The 19,980-nt window shown below is 23.3% G+C and overlaps 5 protein-coding genes and 3 non-coding genes across 8 annotated transcripts; 3 read left to right on the top strand and 5 right to left on the bottom strand.

Moving 5' to 3' along the window:
* Positions 1–3,319: 3,319 nt before the first annotated feature.
* LOC122854329 (succinate--CoA ligase [ADP/GDP-forming] subunit alpha, mitochondrial) lies at positions 3,320–5,783 on the top strand. The gene is made up of 6 exons (XM_044154854.1): positions 3,320–3,546; positions 4,389–4,624; positions 4,699–5,025; positions 5,101–5,280; positions 5,433–5,567; positions 5,638–5,783. The coding sequence occupies exons 1-6, from the start codon at positions 3,510–3,512 to the stop codon at positions 5,722–5,724; spliced, it is 1,002 nt and encodes a 333-aa protein (XP_044010789.1). The 5' UTR covers positions 3,320–3,509; the 3' UTR covers positions 5,725–5,783.
* On the bottom strand, positions 5,683–6,921 carry LOC122854330 (UDP-N-acetylglucosamine transferase subunit ALG13 homolog). Its single transcript, XM_044154855.1, has 2 exons — positions 6,747–6,921; positions 5,683–6,681 (listed from the first exon to the last, which is right to left on the bottom strand). Exons 1-2 carry the CDS (start codon positions 6,828–6,830, stop codon positions 6,265–6,267), a joined length of 501 nt encoding a protein of 166 aa, XP_044010790.1. The 5' UTR covers positions 6,831–6,921; the 3' UTR covers positions 5,683–6,264.
* Positions 6,922–8,099: 1,178 nt separating this feature from the next.
* Trnaa-ugc lies at positions 8,100–8,171 on the bottom strand. The gene has a single exon. It is a non-coding gene; the product is annotated as a tRNA-Ala (tRNA).
* A 224-nt stretch (positions 8,172–8,395) lies between these two features.
* Positions 8,396–8,467, top strand: Trnaa-ugc. The gene has a single exon. It is a non-coding gene; the product is annotated as a tRNA-Ala (tRNA).
* Positions 8,468–8,964: 497 nt separating this feature from the next.
* Trnaa-ugc lies at positions 8,965–9,036 on the top strand. Its single transcript has one exon. It is a non-coding gene; the product is annotated as a tRNA-Ala (tRNA).
* A 67-nt stretch (positions 9,037–9,103) lies between these two features.
* LOC122854328 (alpha-tocopherol transfer protein-like) lies at positions 9,104–11,013 on the bottom strand. The gene is made up of 6 exons (XM_044154853.1): positions 10,671–11,013; positions 10,209–10,300; positions 9,877–10,122; positions 9,599–9,793; positions 9,339–9,513; positions 9,104–9,270 (listed from the first exon to the last, which is right to left on the bottom strand). Exons 1-6 carry the CDS (start codon positions 10,864–10,866, stop codon positions 9,236–9,238), a joined length of 939 nt encoding a protein of 312 aa, XP_044010788.1. The 5' UTR covers positions 10,867–11,013; the 3' UTR covers positions 9,104–9,235.
* Positions 11,014–12,067: 1,054 nt separating this feature from the next.
* On the bottom strand, positions 12,068–13,896 carry LOC122854326 (alpha-tocopherol transfer protein-like). The gene is made up of 6 exons (XM_044154852.1): positions 13,519–13,896; positions 13,058–13,149; positions 12,726–12,971; positions 12,463–12,657; positions 12,211–12,385; positions 12,068–12,139 (listed from the first exon to the last, which is right to left on the bottom strand). The coding sequence occupies exons 1-6, from the start codon at positions 13,712–13,714 to the stop codon at positions 12,105–12,107; spliced, it is 939 nt and encodes a 312-aa protein (XP_044010787.1). The 5' UTR covers positions 13,715–13,896; the 3' UTR covers positions 12,068–12,104.
* Positions 13,897–14,200: 304 nt separating this feature from the next.
* LOC122854325 (proclotting enzyme-like) lies at positions 14,201–19,912 on the bottom strand. The gene is made up of 7 exons (XM_044154851.1): positions 19,530–19,912; positions 17,458–17,532; positions 16,724–17,378; positions 16,358–16,581; positions 16,085–16,277; positions 15,605–15,882; positions 14,201–15,125 (listed from the first exon to the last, which is right to left on the bottom strand). Exons 1-7 carry the CDS (start codon positions 19,567–19,569, stop codon positions 14,830–14,832), a joined length of 1,761 nt encoding a protein of 586 aa, XP_044010786.1. The 5' UTR covers positions 19,570–19,912; the 3' UTR covers positions 14,201–14,829.
* Between the last annotated feature and the right edge of the window lie 68 nt (positions 19,913–19,980).

The following is a 19,980-nucleotide window of genomic DNA, read 5'->3' as shown; positions in this document are numbered from 1 at the left end:
TTAAATATTTATTTTTTATGATCATTGTCAGTGTTCATATTTTATTTATATTTCATCATTCACGTCAAAATTATATCATGTAGGCTCCACGTGTCTATCATTAACATAAAAATTACGCGAAGTTGATTTTAAGCATGCAAAATATATACTCTTTTTAAAATTATTTTAATAAAAAAAAAAAAAAAGGGACTCGACTGAGTAAACAGAGAGAACTTTTGCAAGAATAAAAAAAAAAAGAAAAATCAAGTTTCAAATAATAAATAAAATAAATATTTATTTAAATTTAAATTATTTTTTTTCAATAAATATTATTTTAGTTGAATAATTGTATGATAAAAATTATCCCCATCTTGGTCGAGCATTAAATCTCATTTTTTCAAGAGTATCCTTCAAAGCTTGTATGTAACAATTATTGAACATTTCATAATAACAGTAAAAACTATGATAACGATTGACATTGAATTTGTTAATTACAGCACGACCATGAACTTTTCCAAATTCATAACACAATGCATAATCGGAATTCGGAAGATTCTGTTTTAAAAATAACAATTTTTTAAATGAAATATTTTTTTAAAATAAATATTAATATAATTTAATTAGTTATGGTAATTTAAACTTACTGATTTTGTATGTTTAACAACATATTTTCGAACAACTTCAGAAGCACATTGATAATTGTCATCAACACAAGATTCAAAATCTATTAATGAAAATTAATCAATTAATATATAAAAAATTAAAAATAGATAAATGATTGTTAATATTTATAAAATTAGCTTTTTAAATTTACCAATTTCTTGATTAATTCCACTTTTAATCCAATACTCTCGAGATATATAAAATGGTCCACGTGATAAAGAATTTTTAGGAAATATATTTGAACATTTTGATGATGCTTCATGGATACATGTTAAACATGTGTCTTTAATAATTTTTTCTTCAGCAGCTTAAATTTAAATAATAAAAAAAAATCATCAAAATTATAATTATATATTTTTATTAATTTTTTTTTGATGTGTCATTTTATAAATTATTTATTTTAATGATAAAACAATATTTTAATTTTTTTTTTTTGTATTTAATAATTACCATGAATATTTTTGATAAATATTAGCAACAAAATACCGAAATGTTTCATTTTTATATTTTATTTATCTTTGAGAGTTATTTTTTTTTTTTTTTGATGACACAAAGAATAAAATTTACAGAACAATGAGGAAACGTTTAATACAACTCATATTTTTATACTTTTTTATGACCAAGTGGTAGGATTTTTTTTTTTTTATTTCTAATAGATGATAAAAAAAAAACTGCGTTATCAGAATTCTCTAAAAATAACTCTTTTTAAATAAAAAAAAAAAAGTATTATCACTTGAAAATTTTTAAGGTAAATAATTAATAAATATTAAATATAATTTTTTTCTTCTTTTAGAATAATTTTTTTATTTAATTTATCATGAATGAATGATAAATTTAAAAATAAAAAAAATAAATTAATTATGTATATATTTTTTAAATAAAATTAATAAAATACCAAGTAGTTTAATTTTTCTATTTTTTTAAATAAAATAATTCTTAATAATAACTACCTGAAAAGTTACCGACTATTATTTTGTAAAATTTTTTTTATCGACAATTATATGAATTTGAAAATTATAAAAGCCGTACACCTGGAGTTCCAGGTAAAGATTATGCTGAAGGTGGCTGAGAGAAAGCTATTATAGTTAATTATTATTATTATTATTATTAAAATTATTTATTTGAGCAAAAAAAAAAAGGGACTTGGGTGAGTAAACAGAGAGAACTTTTGCAAGAATAAAAAAGAAAAATGAAATTTTAAATGATAAATAAAATAATATTTATTCAAATTTAAATTTATATATATTAAATTTTAAACATATTATTTTTTTTAAATAAATATTTTTTTAGTTGAATAATTGTATGATAAAAATTATCCGTATCTTAATCGAGAGGCAGATTTCATTTTTGCGATAAATAATTTGTGGCAATTATTGAACATTTTATTGAAGCACACCTCCCAACTTTGATAACGATTGTCATCGAATTTATCAATTACAGCATGACCATGAACTTTTCCAAATTCATAGCACAATGCATAATCGGTATTCGGAAGATTCTGTTTTAAAAATAACAATTTTCTAAATGACATAGTTTTTAAAAATCACTATTAATATAATTTAATTAATTATGGTAATATAAACTTACTGATATTGTATGTTTAACAACATATTGTCGAACAACTTCAGAAGCACATTTATAATTATCAACACAAGGTTCAAAATCTATATATAAATAAAAATGAATCAATTAATATATAAAAAATTAAAAGTTGATAAATGGTTTAATAATTATTATTAATATATATAAAATTAGCTTTTTAAATTTACCAGTTCCTTGATTAATTCCACTTTCAATCCAGTACTCTCGAGATATATAAAATGGTCCACGTGATATTGAATTGTTGGGAAATTCATTTGAACATTTTGATGATCCTTCATGGATACATTTTAAACATGAGTCTTCAATAATTTTTTCTTCTCCAGCAGCTTGAATTTAAATAATAAAAAACCATCAAAATTATCGTTACATATTTTTATTAATTTTTTTTTTTTTAAATATGTCGTTTTATAAATTATTTATTTAAAAAACAATATTGTAATTTTTGTATTTAATAATTACTTTGAATAATTTTGATAAATATCAGCAAAAAAATACCAAAGTACTTCATTTTTATATTTTTTTATCTTTGGTAACGTTATTTATTTTTTTTTTTTTCGATGACACGAAGGAAAATTTACTGAATAATGAGGAAACGTTCAATACAACTCATATTTTTATACTTTTTTATGACCAAGTGGTAGGATTATTTTTTCATTTCTAATAGTTAATAAAAAAATAAAAACCGTGTTATCAGAATTCTTGAAAAATAACTTCTTTAAATAAAAAAAAAAAAATTTTATCACTTGAAAATTCAAGGTAAATAAATTTTCAAATATTTTTATATTTTTTTTAAAAAATAATTCTTTGTAAACTTTATTTTTAGTTAAAGAAAAAATTTAACATCTACTATTTATCTTTGTGTAATAATATTTGAAATTTTTTGATTGTCTAAAAAATTTATAAAAAAATATATAAAAAATTTTTTATATATCAATTTAAATAATCTTTTTTATAACTTAAAAACAGTATAGTAATAATTCACTAGATGTCGACACAATATTATTAAAACATCTGCGCAATGGGTGTTTAAAATTTAGAGGTTACTGTCTGAATAAAAAAATAAAAAATATAAATAATTTTTTATTTCATCTTTCTGACTGTCCTTGCCCCTTTTGCCATTCCAAGTTGGTGTGTATTTGCGATTGTAACATTTGATGGTGGTTGTTCAGTTAGTCATTTAATATTTTAATAATAACATTATTTATCAGTCCTGATTGTGACTGAGATATTAAAATTAAATAAGTTTAAATAATTAACAAATTAAAATGGCTGTTGCTGCCAGAGCACTTCAAAAATTGACAGGTAATTTACAAATTTGTCAGCTAAATAATTTCTTATTTTTTTTCATCATAATTCTCTGGGTCGAGGTCTTGCTTAAAATCATTTTTAAAAATTCATCTTATTACACTGAGTATGATACTTTGGACTTGACAAATTTATTTTTAATAATTAGCTAAATATACACAAATATATTTTTATTAAAATTGATTATTTAATGTTAACTATATCTCCAGTATTCTATATATAGTTACAATAAATTTCTATGCTGATATTTCATTATGTAAGATAATTTAAATCTGATAGTAACCACTTGAATAATAATTTTATTTTTCATTCTACATTATTTTTTAACTTGATAAGATTATTCATTTTACATTTTTTTAAATATAAATATGAAATATTAATTTTTTGCATCAAAGATAAATTTCTTTAACAACAACATTGCTCAATATAAATTACTAAATAATTTTATATAATCACAACCTGTTGTTTATTTGTTTTAAAAAAAATCTTTATGTCATTGACATTTCAACAAAGTTATTTGTTAATGGCCATGGCCTGATTATAATAATAACAATTTTCTAAACCTTGTCCATAAATAATAAAACCTAAATATTAAATTTCAATGATTTATAAATTTATAATTAATATTTTATTGACAATTAATTATCATTAATTAATTAATTAGCTACTTATTCACCTTGAACAATTTCACAATGAGCCATCAACATTGTTGTTTATTTTTTCTAATTTAAAAATAAAATATAATTTCGTAAATACACATGTGCAATATATAATGTATTAATAAATAAGTAATATAGTATGTTAATAATGAACTTTGTACTTTGAATGAATTGTTACAGTACGAGGATCAAGTTGTTTATTAAATGGACAAATTAGGTTCAATTATACTGATACAAGAAAAAATTTAAAAATTGATTCAAATACAAAAGTAATTTGTCAAGGATTTACTGGTAAACAAGGTACATTTCATTGTCAACAAGCTATTGATTATGGTACTAAAATTGTTGGTGGTGTTAGTCCAAAAAAAGCTGGTACTGAACATCTTGGTAAACCAGTTTATAAAACAGTCAAAGAGGTAAATTAAAAATTAAATAATCCAACTTTTTATTTAACAAAAATGATGATTATTATTATTTGTTATTATCATAGGCAAAAGAGGCAACTGGTGCAACAGCATCAGTTATTTATGTACCACCACCAGCAGCAGCTGCAGCAATAATGGAAGCATTAGATGCTGAAATGCCATTAATTGTTTGTATAACTGAAGGTATACCACAACATGATATGGTTAAAGTTAAAAGAAGATTACTTGAACAAAATAAATCTCGTTTAATTGGACCAAATTGTCCTGGTATTATTGCACCTGAACAATGTAAAATTGGTATTATGCCTGGTCATATACATCAAAAAGGAAAAATTGGTATTGTATCAAGATCTGGTACACTTACTTATGAAGCTGTTAATCAAACAACATTGGTATGTTTTAATTTTGCTCTAATTATTTATAAATATACCTATATTTAACATAATTATTTGTCTTGTTTTTATTAGACTGGATTGGGACAATCACTTTGTGTTGGTATTGGTGGTGATCCATTTAATGGAACTGATTTTATTGATTGTCTTGAAGTATTTCTCAAGGATCCAAGTACATCTGGAATAATAATGATTGGTGAAATTGGAGGAAGTGCTGAAGAATCTGCTGCTGAATATCTCATCGAACATAACACTGTTGGTTGATGCAATATAACTTGGTACCTAAATCCCAAATCCAAATTCCTTTTTATCAATTAATTGTCATTTTAATTATCTTAATCCTTTTATTATCTTATTACTTTTGAAATATATGATAATTATGATGTTGTTATTTGTTATTTTTTCAGGGAGCAACAGCTAAACCAGTTGTTTCATTCATCGCAGGTATTACTGCACCACCTGGTCGTAGAATGGGCCATGCAGGTGCTATTATTTCTGGAGGTAAAGGAGGTGCCCAAGATAAAATTAACGCACTTGAAAAGGTAATTTATAATAATTATTTAATAATATAAAAATATGGCTTTTTTAAATTTATTTTTTGTCATTTTTTAGGCTGGCGTTATTGTTACAAGAAGCCCTGCACAAATGGGTCGTGAATTATTAAAAGAAATGACTCGTCTTGGTCTTCACTCGAATTAAAAAAAAAAAAAATTAATAAAATTTTTCAATAAAACAAGAAAAAAAAAAACAATTATTATAATAACATAAAGAAATTTGAAGAAAAAAAAAAAATGAAAAACAAGACTTTCACTCTGAAATCATGTAGCTTTTTGTCTCCCTATTATATCCCTTTAAATTAATAAAACAAAAAAAAAAAAAAAACATGTCTCTTATCTGTATTTAAAATTGCAAAAAGATAAAAACAATTTAACAAAATATTATAATGTCTTATGACAAGTTAAAATTCTAATTGTTAATAAAAATGTACATGATTCAGTTTGTGAAATAATTTATTATCAACAATTTAATGCTTTTTATTATTACCAATTTTTGTTTTTTTTTAATATTGAAAGTTTAATTAACAAGGTTGCTAAAAATACTTGCACATAAACATTACCAGAGATTAATAATTTAAAGAAAAAAATTACAGATCATATTAATATGTACTGTTTATTAAAATATATAAAATAACTTGTAAGTAATGTTGAAATAAAAGAGTAAATAAATGAAAATTGTTGATCAATCAAAGCCCATAATTTTATCAATTGTTCTTGCAATTTTAAGACTTTTATCATTATCAAATGGTACAAGTTTATTAAGATCCATTGTTTCAAGTGTATTTAATAATTCATCACAGGTACAATGATACAAATGATGATCATTTGATAATTGTTCAGCTAGTTCTAATTGATGATTGTCCATTAATAATTCATTTGTAACAACAACAAGTGATTTACCATGTTCCAATGTTTCTAAACAACTACCAGCACCAGCATGACTTATAACTAAATCAGCCCATTTAATGTCATCTTGAATTGATGATTTTAAATGATAATAATCAATTTTATCAAAACCACAACGTGCATTACAATTTGGCTCAAGTGTTGAATTACCAATTTGTAATAACAGCTGACTGTAGCCAATTTTATTCAGCACCTTGTTTAATTAAAAGGTTTATATTAATTATATTATTATTGGAAATCATTTAGCTAATTTATTACCTTCAGTGTTTTATTGTCATTTATTTTTTCTATTAGTTTATTAAATTTTGTTGTTCCAACTGTTACAAATAATTTTTTTCCCATTTTAACAAAATAGTGTTACTAACATAACCTCTTAAAATTTTTATTGTTGTTGTTTTAGTTTATTTATTAAGTTAATAAATCAATTGTTAATTTTTTTTTTTATAAATTATCTAGATTAATTATTATTTTTTATTTTCAATATACATTTATTATTATTTACGTAGATAATTTTATTTTTTTTATACACGTGTCTCTCAAGGTCAAAAATAATCAACAATAATAATCAAAATTTTAATTAAAAATACTAAACAATAATAAAAATGAAAAGAAAAAAAAATAAATAAATTATCAACAATAATAACTATATATTAACATTTAAAAATAAAAATTCTCATCAACTAAATATATTTATTATTTAAATATAAACAAACATATGAAAAAAAATAAACAAAATAAACAAATGATTTATTTTTCAATTAATAGGGTTACTGATTGGGAACGAATGTCCTGATAGTGTCTTGATCAGTCTTAATGATGTCCTTTTCTTCTCAGTAACTCCGAATTTTCTCCGAAATCGCTGACGAGGAAATATTTCTCCGGCCGTTTCTCCAAAAAACTCAGGTGAAGAAATGCTTGGAAACATTTCTCCGCGAAAAAAACGCACGCGAAGAAACGTGTAAAAAAAATAATTTTAGTGCGGAGAAATTCTTCCGAAATAAACGACGAGGTGAGGAGAAAATTTTTCTTCTTTTATTTCCGCATGGGTCAATTTCGGAGAAATTCGGAGTAATCGCGGGGAAATTCGGAGTAACCGGTAATCATAAATCATCATCAAAAATTAATAATTATTGTCAATTAATGTTGATAAAATGACTTTGTAATACTGTTAATCTGTTATGTCATAACAATCATGGCCCAAACATATTTATCTGGAAAATCTTCACGCATTTTTTCGGACCAGTCATAACCAGGTGGTTGCAATTCACCATTCTTCTTTTTCCATAAATTTATTGCAACTTTTTCTATTTTATCAGAATAAAAATTATGTCCAGTAACAATTAAATCTTTGCAGTATTCATATGAAATTGCTCTTCGTAATATTTTATCTTCATAAATTTTTTTTAAAGTTTTTTAAGTCAAGTGAACTTGCTAAACTATATTTATAGTAATATTCAGTAATATTATATTAGTATCAGTAATATTATATTTAGTCATGGTAGAAATATACAGTATATTTCTACCATGTATTCATAGTAATATTATATTTAGTAATATTATATTACTGAATATTATTTAAATGTATTTAAAAAAAAAATAGCAAAAAAATATTGGAGATGCGGGGGATCGAACCCCGGGCCTTTCACATGCAAAGCGAACGCTCTACCACTGAGCTACATCCCCGAATTGATATCAGTACACCCAATGAACATGTTTTGAATGTCAATCATAATTTTCAAAGATTTTCGTATAATAATTCTCCAAAAGATATGTCATTGCTGTTATCATTAGATATGTAGCTCAGTGCAGCTGAGTGTGCATATTTATTATTAAAATTCAGCACAAAAATATTTGAAAATTATGATTGACATTCAAAAAATGTTTATTGGCTGGGCTCCCATCAATTCGGGGATGTAGCTCAGTGGTAGAGCGTTCGCTTTGCATGTGAAAGGCCCGGGGTTCGATCCCCCGCATCTCCAATATTTTTTTTGCTATTTTTTACAAATATTTTTTAATAACAAATTTTCCATTCAAATAGTTCATGCTTCTCCACAAAAACCAACACGATCTGCACAACTTAGAGCTTCAGACTGGGTCTAATATATTTTTATAAAACCCTTTACTATCTATAAGCTATCTACCCTAATTCCTATAGGATCATTGTACATAGAGTGCCTATAATATCATCTTGAATATAGGCCATTATCACCTGTAGGCTGTATGATTATTTTACACATGCTGCTCATAAAATTCTATTGATTATAAGCATCCATAAATGCTTAGAAGACAGACTTACAAGACATTTGCTTAAACCATTACAAAAAAGCTCTATATAAGAATTTTTTTATATGAAATTAATACAAATTGAAACGTTTAAATTAACTTTAGGTCAATTTTAATTTACAGATTAATTTATAGTCAATTTTTTTTCATTCACTTATTTGAGCAGTTTTATTTCGTAGCCCCTCTAAATTAAGGGGATGTAGCTCAGTGGTAGAGCGTTCGCTTTGCATGTGAAAGGCCCGGGGTTCGATCCCCCGCATCTCCAATATTTTTTGCTATTTTTTAAATATATTTTTTAATTTAAATAACCCAGTGACAATAATACAAAGAAATTTGTAATTAATTTTGATAGTTTATTTATTTTTTTATATTTTTATAATAGCAATAATATAATGTACCCTTAAAATAATTATTGAACTCTTAATTATCATATAGAAAAAAAAGAAAAATATTATAAATTTTAATTAAGATGCTTTTGAGTATCCATAATGAGCCAATTCTAAAAAAAAAATAAAAAACAGAGTTGTTGATAGTATTATTGTAAGATAAATAAAATGAAAAAAATACCTTCAAACTCTTCATTGAAATTGCACAAATAATTATAAAGTGAGTCACCAAATGATTCAGTTAATGGATAGTCTAATTCACCACCATATTCTTTTGGCAATGACTCAGGACCATAACATAATTTTAGGGCTTCTTTATCATAGCCATGAAGAATAATTCGATTTCTTAATTTTTCCTGTAAATAATAATTATTTAAATATACATATGTTTATATTCATTTTTATATTTATATTACTAATAAATAATAATAAAATACTAACACCTAAAAATGGTTTAATAATTGCAAAAACCATATTAAAAATATATGGATGATTGATGATATCAATACTTTTTAAACGTCCTGGAAATGCTGATTGAAACCATTCAACAATAGCAGCAGCATGTGATGGTTTAAAGTATAAAACTTGACTCAAAGTTAAACCATCTAAATCAATAATGCAACGAGTACCATTAACCTGATGTTAAAAACAAAATCAAGCAATACAAAATGTAAATTTTAATTTGTTGTAATTTTTTGTTATTGATAAATGATGACTACCTGATTTGCTGGTTTTGAAATGTACATGTTACTTAATAATAAAACACCTCTGAAAGTTTCATCAACAGATACTTCTTGGGGATTCCACATTTTACCACCTTGAAGTAAAAGTATTCCACTACCATCTTTTGCAAAAAATGGACAAGGTGTTAAAATTCTTGATAAAAATATAGCACGTTCATTTTTTGGCACTAAATTATCACAATGACGTGGATGAGTTTTAAAATAACGAAAATAACGTTTCATCTGTATATTTTTTTAAATAAAAATTATCATATTAAATTGAGCTTTATGTTGGTTAAATTTTATAATTAAAAAGTTTTTTAAATTACCAGTGCAAAAGCTGATTTGGCATACCATTTACATGGACGTAAAAATTGTGTTAAAAAATAATCATTATCAGGAACTATTAGGTCAGCTTCATCTGTTTAAATTACAATTTTTACAATAAATACTTGATTTATATTAAATTTATTAATTTGTATTGAGTACAGTTTAATAAAAAAAATAAATTAATTAATTAATCTACCAACTTGTTAATTGAATTGTAAATGACAATTTATTAATTGCAAAAAAAAAATTACTAGAACTGAGTTGTATATATTAATGCTAATTAAATGGTTGAAAGAAAAAAAAAAATATTCTTTGTTTAACTTGAACAAGAACAATCAAAGTAAACTTTAATTTAAAAAAAAAAATAAAATATATATTCTTTAAATTTTTCAAGACACTAAATTACTATTAAAATTATTATTTATTTTTATTTATTTATTTTTTAGATATGCAGGATTTACCTTGAATTAATTTTCTAATTTCAGCAAGTGCTTCATTAACAATTTCTGGTGTTTCTCGTAATTCATTTTTTGCTTTTTCCTTTAAAGAATCTGTTAAAGGTTCTAGTTCAAGAAATGAGATACCAGGATGAACGTCTTGTTGTTTAATATTTTTAATTTTTTTAACTGTCTCTTCAAAATTTCCAGCTAGAGCCATTGTTGAATTTTAATATTTTTTCTTTATCGTAAAACAAAAAATAACATTAAATACGCAAATGAATTTATCACTTTGCCTAGTAGAAAAAAAAAAAACTAATCAAACTCTGAATGATGAATCGCAATAAAGAAAATAATTCTAAGTATCGTAATTAAATATGAGTCTGATCATTTTATAGATTTTAACGAACAAATGATGTAATGGAAAAATAGAGAAGTGGCAATCGGATATGCTCATATGAATTTGACCTCATAATAATTAAAAAATTCAATTATGCAAATAAATTTTGAATATTCTCAAATAAATTTATTTTGTTTTTCAAGCAAAACATTGTACAAGTAATGACAATATTTACTTAATTATCGAAACAAAATATAAAGTTATTTGTTTTTAAAAACACTCGATTAATTATAAATAAAATTATATATTTTTTTTTTCAATTTGCCAAGTCATAGTAAATTAATTTACTTTGGTATAATTAGTGTCTTATCATCAATTGGTCATATAGTTATTTAAACAAATCAACAAAATAAAAAACACTTTATCATGACAAAGTTAAGAAGAGAAACAATTAATTCAACTTTAAATTTTTACAGCACAGTAGTGGATATTTTTTTTTGTATAAAAAAAAGAGACATTCATCTTTATCCACGTTGTATTTTTTAATAATTATTATAATGTTTAAAATAAATAGTAAAATAGAATTAAATCGAAGCATCTAATTTATTTCGAAACTCAATTTGAACGACGAAATAAAAGACAAACAATTTCGATACTTAAAAATCACATAAAACTATTGTTTATTATTTTTTTTACCCTAAAAAAAACAGCACTATTATTATATAAAAATTAATAAATATTTCTAATTATGTTTATGATAAGCTGAACAAATAAAATTGACAAAATAATTTTTTTTTCATTAATTAACTTGTATTTATTATTGTTATAAATAACATTGTCTAAAAATAGATAATAATATTTTTAAAAATTATTATAAACTATTTACTATTAAAATTTTATTAAATAATATTTTTATTCAAATTATATCAAAATACATTTAAAGTAAATTAACAAATAAAAATTTCAAAAATTTTACTATAATAATTATATTTTTAAAATGACAATAAAATATTTATTTTTCATTAATAAAATTGTCTTAAAAAAAATTATTTAACTACATAAATTGTTGATTAAACTTTTGATAATTATAAAAAATAAAATATCAAAATAATTTTCAATTAAGATTCTTTTGAATATCCATATTTTTCCAACTCTAGAAAAAAGAAAAAATAGCACAATTAAATAATTATTAAAATTATAATACAAAAATAATAAATAAAATACCTTCAAATTCTTTATTAAAGTTGCATAAATAATTATAAAGTGAATCATCAAGTGATTCAGAAAGTTGATAGTCAATTTCACCTCCAAATTGTTTTGGCAATGATTCAACACCATAACAAGCTTTTAAAGCTTTTCTATCATGACCATGAAGAATAACACGATTTCGATATTTTTCCTGTTAGAAATATTTTTAAAAAATGAATATACTATTAAACTATTAAATATAATTTATTCTGTATAAATACTACTGACATTTATAAATGGTTTAATAATTGCAAAAACCATGTTAAAAATATATGGTTGATTAATAATATCGATACTTCTTAAACGCCCGGGAAATGCTGTTTGAAACCATTCAGCAAGAACAGCAGCATGTGATGGTTTAAAATAAAAAACTTGATTCAAACTAAAACCATCCAAGTCAACAATACAACGAACTCCATTTACCTAATATTTAAAAAATTTAATTTACAATAATAATTATTTTAATTAGTAATAAATATTTAGCTACGTACTTGAGTTATTGGTTCACTGGTGGCAAATGTACTGAATATTAAAACACCTCTAATAGCTTGATCAACAGATATTTCTTTGGGATTCCATATTTTACCACCTTGTAATACAAGTATCCTTGAACCATCCTTAGCACGATATGGTAGTGGTGTTAATATTCTTGTTGCAAATATAGCACGTTCATTTTTTGGCACTAAATTTTCACAATAACGTGGATGATTTTTTAAATAACGAAAATAACGTTTCATCTGTATATTTTTTTAAATAAAAATTATCATATTAAATTGAGCTTTGTGTTGGTTAAATTTTATAATTAAAAATTCTTTTAAATTACCAGTGCAAAAGCTGATTTGGCATACCATTTACATGGACGTAAAAATTGTGTTAAAAAATAATCATTATCAGGAACTATTAGGTCAGCTTCATCTGTTTAAATTACAATTTTTACAATAAATACTTGATTTATATTAAATTTATTAATTTGTATTGAGTACAGTTTAATAAAAAAAATAAATTAATTAATTAATCTACCAACTTGTTAATTGAATTGTAAATGACAATTTATTAATTGCAAAAAAAAAATTACTAGAACTGAGTTGTATATATTAATGCTAATTAAATGGTTGAAAGAAAAAAAAAAATATTCTTTGTTTAACTTGAACAAGAACAATCAAAGTAAACTTTAATTTAAAAAAAAAATAAAATATATATTCTTTAAATTTTTCAAGACACTAAATTACTATTAAAATTATTATTTATTTTTATTTATTTATTTTTTAGATATGCAGGATTTACCTTGAATTAATTTTCTAATTTCAGCAAGTGCTTCCTTAACAATTTCTGGTGTTTCTCGTAATTCTTTTTTTGCTTTTTCTTTTAAAGAATCTGTTAAAGGGTCTAGTTCAAGATGTAAAAATCCAGGTTTAATTTCAACTGGTTCAATTAATTTTAATCTTTCTATAATTTCTTCATTGGATCCAACCACAGCCATTGTTAAATTTTTTTTTTATTTCAATTCAATTCTATACTAAACACATAACTTAATTTCACTTTCTATATATTACTAAATTTCCACGTCATCAAACAAATATAATATACATATAACTGTAAAAAAAAAAAAATTATGAAATCTCCAGAACAGTACTTAACAAGTCAAAGCAATTTATATCGTCATTCATGAAAAGTTCGATTGTTTTATATAGCCTTACTATTAAAAAAAAAAAAAAAAAACTCATAAAGAAAGTCAAAGAAATAAGAAGGGGTAATCGGATGTATTTTCGATGACCTTTCAATGACCTCACCATTCAATCTAAAGCATTTTTTTTATATTCACATGTATATAAATTATATCCTTAAACAATGTGAATAAATTCATTAATGAATAATGATTATTAATTTAAAATCAAAAAATCATAAAGTAATATTGATTTTAAAATTTCATTGAAGCTATTATTTATTAAATTTGCAAACTCATCACTATGTCTTAAATTAATTCAAATGTATTTTTTTTTTCTATATATAAATATGTTTTACATAGTTTTTTAAATTGTCATGAAATTTAATTATTAATTATTAATTTATAAACTAATTAAATACTAAATTAAAAATAAAACAAAGACAGATTTTTTTCTTTTAATACATAATGTAATTTTAAAAATTTTTATCACAAAAAATGTACAATATTATTAATTTTATAATACATAATTAAATAACTTATTAATATAATTAAAAATAATAAAAAAAAAATTATTGTTAAAATTAAAAATTATAACCTGAATAATTACAAGTTAAAAAAAATAAAAAAAATTATTATTATATTTTTTTTGTTTTCTATATACAAAGATTGAAAAATAAAAAAAAATATTTAAAAAATTGAGTCAATCGAATTGTTGTGATTTAAAAAAATCAATTTAAAATGAAAATAAAATATTTAAAATATTTAAAACAATAGAATTTGTGTTCTACTTTAATTTAAAATTTTAAATAAAAAAAAATTCAAGAGAAATTCAAGTGATATAATCGAAATAATATTTGATTTAGTGTGGCAAGTAAAAAAATAAAAACTTTCTTTGATTATAATTTAATTGAAAAAAAAAAAAAAAAAAACTAAAATATATTATTTTTAATCCAATCAGAATATTCAGTGACTCTTGTATAAACACCAGGATATCCAGGTTCACCACATTTATTACCAAATGATACAATACCAATTTGCATCCATTTACCTTCAGCTCTTAGCATCAATGGACCACCAGAATCACCTTGGCATGCATCTTTACCACCTTGACTATAACCAGCACAAAGAAAATTACCAGTTATTGGTTGAAAATAGGCTGCATTACAATCTTCATTTCTCCATACAGGCAATACTGCTTGACGTTGAACAGTGCTTTCCTTTCCACCTGCGGAAAATTACCAAAAAAATTAATACACATACATTTCAATTTATAATTTTATTCTTATTTTTATGTCTTGTATTTAAAACTTTCGAGAACACAGAGAGAAAGGAAATAACCAGTACAACTGATAAAAAAAAATCCTCAATTTTTTTTTTTTTTCTTTTTTAAATATTTAATTTCATGATATTTGTGTCCTTACTGAGAAATCCGGAAACAAAATAAATATATGAAAATAAAAACGAAGAAGAAAATACATTTTATGATGTCATAAAATTTAATTGCAAATATACTTGATAATTACTTGAAAAAAAAGCAGCAGCAAATAATGAAGATGAAGAAATAAAAAAGAAAAAAAAATTAGAAATTTATTTACTTATTGGAATTTTTTGTTATTAAATAAAAAATAATTATGATTAATAAAATTAAAGCTTTTTTTTTTAAATTAAATTAAATTGCTATATATATGAATTTTTTTTTTTTACCATAATAAGTTGTTCCCCATCCAACAACAGTTGGTCTTGCACCAGAAAAAATTTCTGTACGATAACGTCCTTGTGGTAGACAAATTGGTATGACATAAGGTGATTTTTTAACTGGACTACTCAATTCAAGTATTGCAATATCATTGTAAAATCCAACTCTTGAAAATTTATTATGTGCATGAACGGCCTTGACAGTGTAGGTCTCAGGTGATGATGGTTCATCATCACGTTCGAGGTCAATGTCACCAAGACGTACGGTAAATTGACGAGCAGAAAATCTGATATCCCCAAGGTTTTTTCAATATATAAAAAGTAAAATAAAAAATAAATAAAAAGTGAAAAAAAAATAAATATATATAGGTATATTATATACGTAATCATGTAATTATGATGATAGATGTTTCACGTTGAGATTTAAATATAAAAATGAATGTTGTATTACTGTTATGTTATTTTAAATAAATTTATATATGATCTTACGGTTTTTGACGTTGATCACGGGTACAATGAGCTGCTGTTAGTATATGACGTGGACCAATCAATGATCCACCACACCAAAATTCAGTTTTTTTAGTACCATGAAGAAATATTGCTGCCATCCAAGGCCAACGACCTGGTAAAGCTTCTTCACCACCAACAACACGATATTTTCCTGCATTCCTTACTCCACATTCTTTTATAAAAAAAAAATAAAAAATATAATATTTAATATACAGCTATCAAATCTTGAAAATTATTTTAATTTAAAATTACCTTCATCATCTTGAATAAAATTATTATCAATATTATCAATAACTTCATTTGTTGTATTTAAAAATAAATCTGGTAATTGTTGAAGTATAACAGATGTTGTTGTTGTTGGCGTTGATGTAATTGGAAATAAAGGTATTGGTCTTGGTGTTGCTGGTTTGACTGGTCTATATGGTGGTCTAGTGGGACGTCCACTTTCACTTACAGTTGACGTGCTTGATGTTTGACTAAAAATATACATATTAAAAATATATTATTTTGTTCATCAAGTTCTCCTTCTAATCATAGAAAGTTTTTTTGTCAATATTTTAATAAAAATCTCTCCAGGAAATGACAATATATTATTATTATTAAAATTTTTTTTTTTACCTTGGATAAGTTGTTGATTCTGGTTTATCAATTGGACAACAAACACCAGGAACAAATAAACTTTTAAAACAAAGTGATTGACGTAATTTTGTTAAATCTAAAAGTAATTGTGGACAATTACTTAGATCTTGACATTTACCATTACCACCATCAGCAGTTGTACATGATGATGATGAACCAGATTCTTTATCTCTAACAGTATTTAATTCACTATTATCATCAATTCTTGATGATTCAGATGTCAATATAAATGGTAATGGTGTTGTTGTTGTTGTTGTTGTTGATGTTGTTGTTGTTTGTTTTGGAGATAATTTAACACCTCTAACTAATGGTGCAATACTATCAGTAACATTTCTACCAAGTATATTTTTAGATATTGTATAAATTGCTGATGGTAATTCTTTTGATGGATTTGATGAATTTTCACCACCACGTGTCATATTAACAATATAACTACCAACTGTATTAAGTGCACCAAGTGTTTCACTTATTGTCATTAATGGATCTCTTTTAGCTTCAATTGTATGTACTGGTATTAGCTTTGTATATTGTATTTCTTGTGTATCACGACGATTTATTAAACTTTTACGTAAATTATTATCCCAGTTTTCATATTGTCTTCGTGTTTGATGATTATTTGCTCGATATGCATGTCCTAAAAGCCATTAAAAGCACAAAATACATATAAATATATTTAATTTCTTTTGTAAATAATATTGGTTGATGAAACTTACGTTGATTTTGATATTGTGGATTGTCATCAAATGCCAGTACAATCAGTAATGAATAATTTATAATTAAAAAAATTCCTGTAGAGAAAATAAAATAGTAAATATTATATAAAATAAAAAAGTGTCATAGATATATACATTGTATAATAAATTTTTTAGAATATAAATAACATCACACATAAACAAATTGGAAATTCCAAATATCTTGCGCAATAAGTAAAACCCAAGGTGACATTAAACAAATATGATATAACATATGCAAATTAATAACCGGGGCTTTCCAATTTTCGTGGAATAGTTAGAGATATAAATAATTTTAAATCCGGATTTCAAAGTTTTGAAATTAGGACAAATAATACCATCAATTGAATTAAATATTTCATAAGTAAGCTTGTCGATTTGATAATTATTTTTTTTTTTTTTAAAAAAAAAGAAAAGTATATTTAAAAATAGACATTTTGAGATAAATAAAAAATTTCAAGTAATTACACATGCATTAAGAGAATAAAAAAGAATTTAAAAAAAAGAGGAAACATGATTTTTCAATTCTCATTTAAAAGCTTGTATATATATTTTTTTTTTTTTTTATATACACAAAACAACTATGTGGTTTCATCGACGGTGAAAGTTATCCCTGATGCGGGAAAGTATGGCTTTCTTGGCATATAATAAACCACAAACAGTGATTCACTGTCTAGCCAAATGTTTGACGTTGTTACCTTGTCCATCTTTTTTGTCTACCATTGAAAATTAATAAAAAACCTTTCAACCAATTTCATGGAACCATCAATCACCAAATTTAAAAGTCTTTTTTTTTTATATTTCAAACAAATAAAAAAAAAAAGTAAAATTACATCCTGTATTTCTTCATCGAAAAATTATTTAAAAAAAGTAAAACTCATCATCGACAATGACCTTGAATAAACCCAAAAAAAAATATATATAAATTTTTGATTATTTAAAATATCATCACAATGACGTTAAAAATAAACATATAATAAAAAATCAGATAACATAAAAATATAAACACACGGATGTGGTGAAAGTTTTGTGTGCCAAATTTTGTAACTCAAATTTGTATTTTTTTTTTTAAATAATATTTTTTTATTATTCTCAAAATTAATTTTGGTTATTATTTAAATTTTTTATTACGTTTTTAAATACGCTGCATTTCGATAGATGAAAAATATGGAATTTCGAATTTCGAATTTCGATAAATGACAATTACAAAATTTCGAATTTACAATAATGATTATTTTTTCTTTAAAAATAAATTTTCAAAACTAAACAAAGATTAATTTATCAGACAAAATAAGATATCATTGTTGCAATAATTATTTTTCCGAATGTATAACTGTCTAGATTTCACCAAAGTCAAATTCCCGCGTTATGACCTGAATAATTCCAATGATGGAATTGTTCTACTCAAATAAATAATACTATTCAAACTTCTTGTAGCACGTGCGAATATATTTTTAAATAAATAATTATCATAAATGATAATATTTAAATTTGATAATTTTTTAATTAAAAAAAAAAACAACACAAACAAAGTTATAAATAAATTCAATTGATGGTTTTAGGTGTGCAAGTCAAATTGCCGTAACGTTAATGATAATTTATATTAAAAAAAATGAAATAAAAATTTCTCGTATTTTTTTATTACAATAAGATGATGGCTTTCGATCAGGGTTTATTTATTTCTACCCATTTAACTCAAGCGAATAACCCAGATATAACAATATTATATATAATTATAAATATAATGAGTCAATTATTATTATAATAATAATAAATCATTATAAATAAATATATTATTTTAATGTTAATGACTTTTTTTTATTCATTAATTAATTTATTTTCACAGTTGATTAAAAAAAAAAGTATCCTTGTGTTTTATTTATTGTAAAATTGAATTTTTTAAATTACTTTTATTGCAAATTTCTAATAACAATTAATGATAAATAATTGCAGCATTAACAAGTTAAAATAATTAGTAAAATTTGAGAAATAATGTTTTGTTTTTTTTGATAATTCGCACGTGTTGTTAATTTGTTTTGAATTATGATACATACCTAGCACCCATGACGTCAACCTCAATGAAAAAATCATCATTTATTAACTATCATTCCACTTGAAAAAAATAAACACGAATCACTCTCGTTTACACTTTTTTAAATAGATCTATTAAAAAATTAAAAAAGTAATTTTAATTATAAATTTTTTTGTTGTTTAAAATAACAAAAAGAAAATATATTAATTAATTTATTTTTTAAATAATTGGTAGATATTTTAATTGTAAAATAATAATGTTTAGGAAATGATAGGTACACTTGGTCTTGCAGGACAGTGTCTTGACTACAACTGTCCGTGAAAAGACCTCGACATACTTAGTGATACTTCAACCAAACTTATACTCTCTCCATTCCTTCTTCTTTGAGAGGCGCCATCCCTCACACACCTTCTTGATAAATATACCAAGGGAAAGTGCTTTTGTTCCCCACCTTTAATATTATTATTTAAAAT

Source organism: Aphidius gifuensis, linkage group LG4 (genome assembly GCF_014905175.1).
Source record: "Aphidius gifuensis isolate YNYX2018 linkage group LG4, ASM1490517v1, whole genome shotgun sequence".
NCBI lineage: Eukaryota > Metazoa > Arthropoda > Insecta > Hymenoptera > Braconidae > Aphidius > Aphidius gifuensis.
This window is presented reverse-complemented; position numbering and strand designations above follow the sequence as displayed.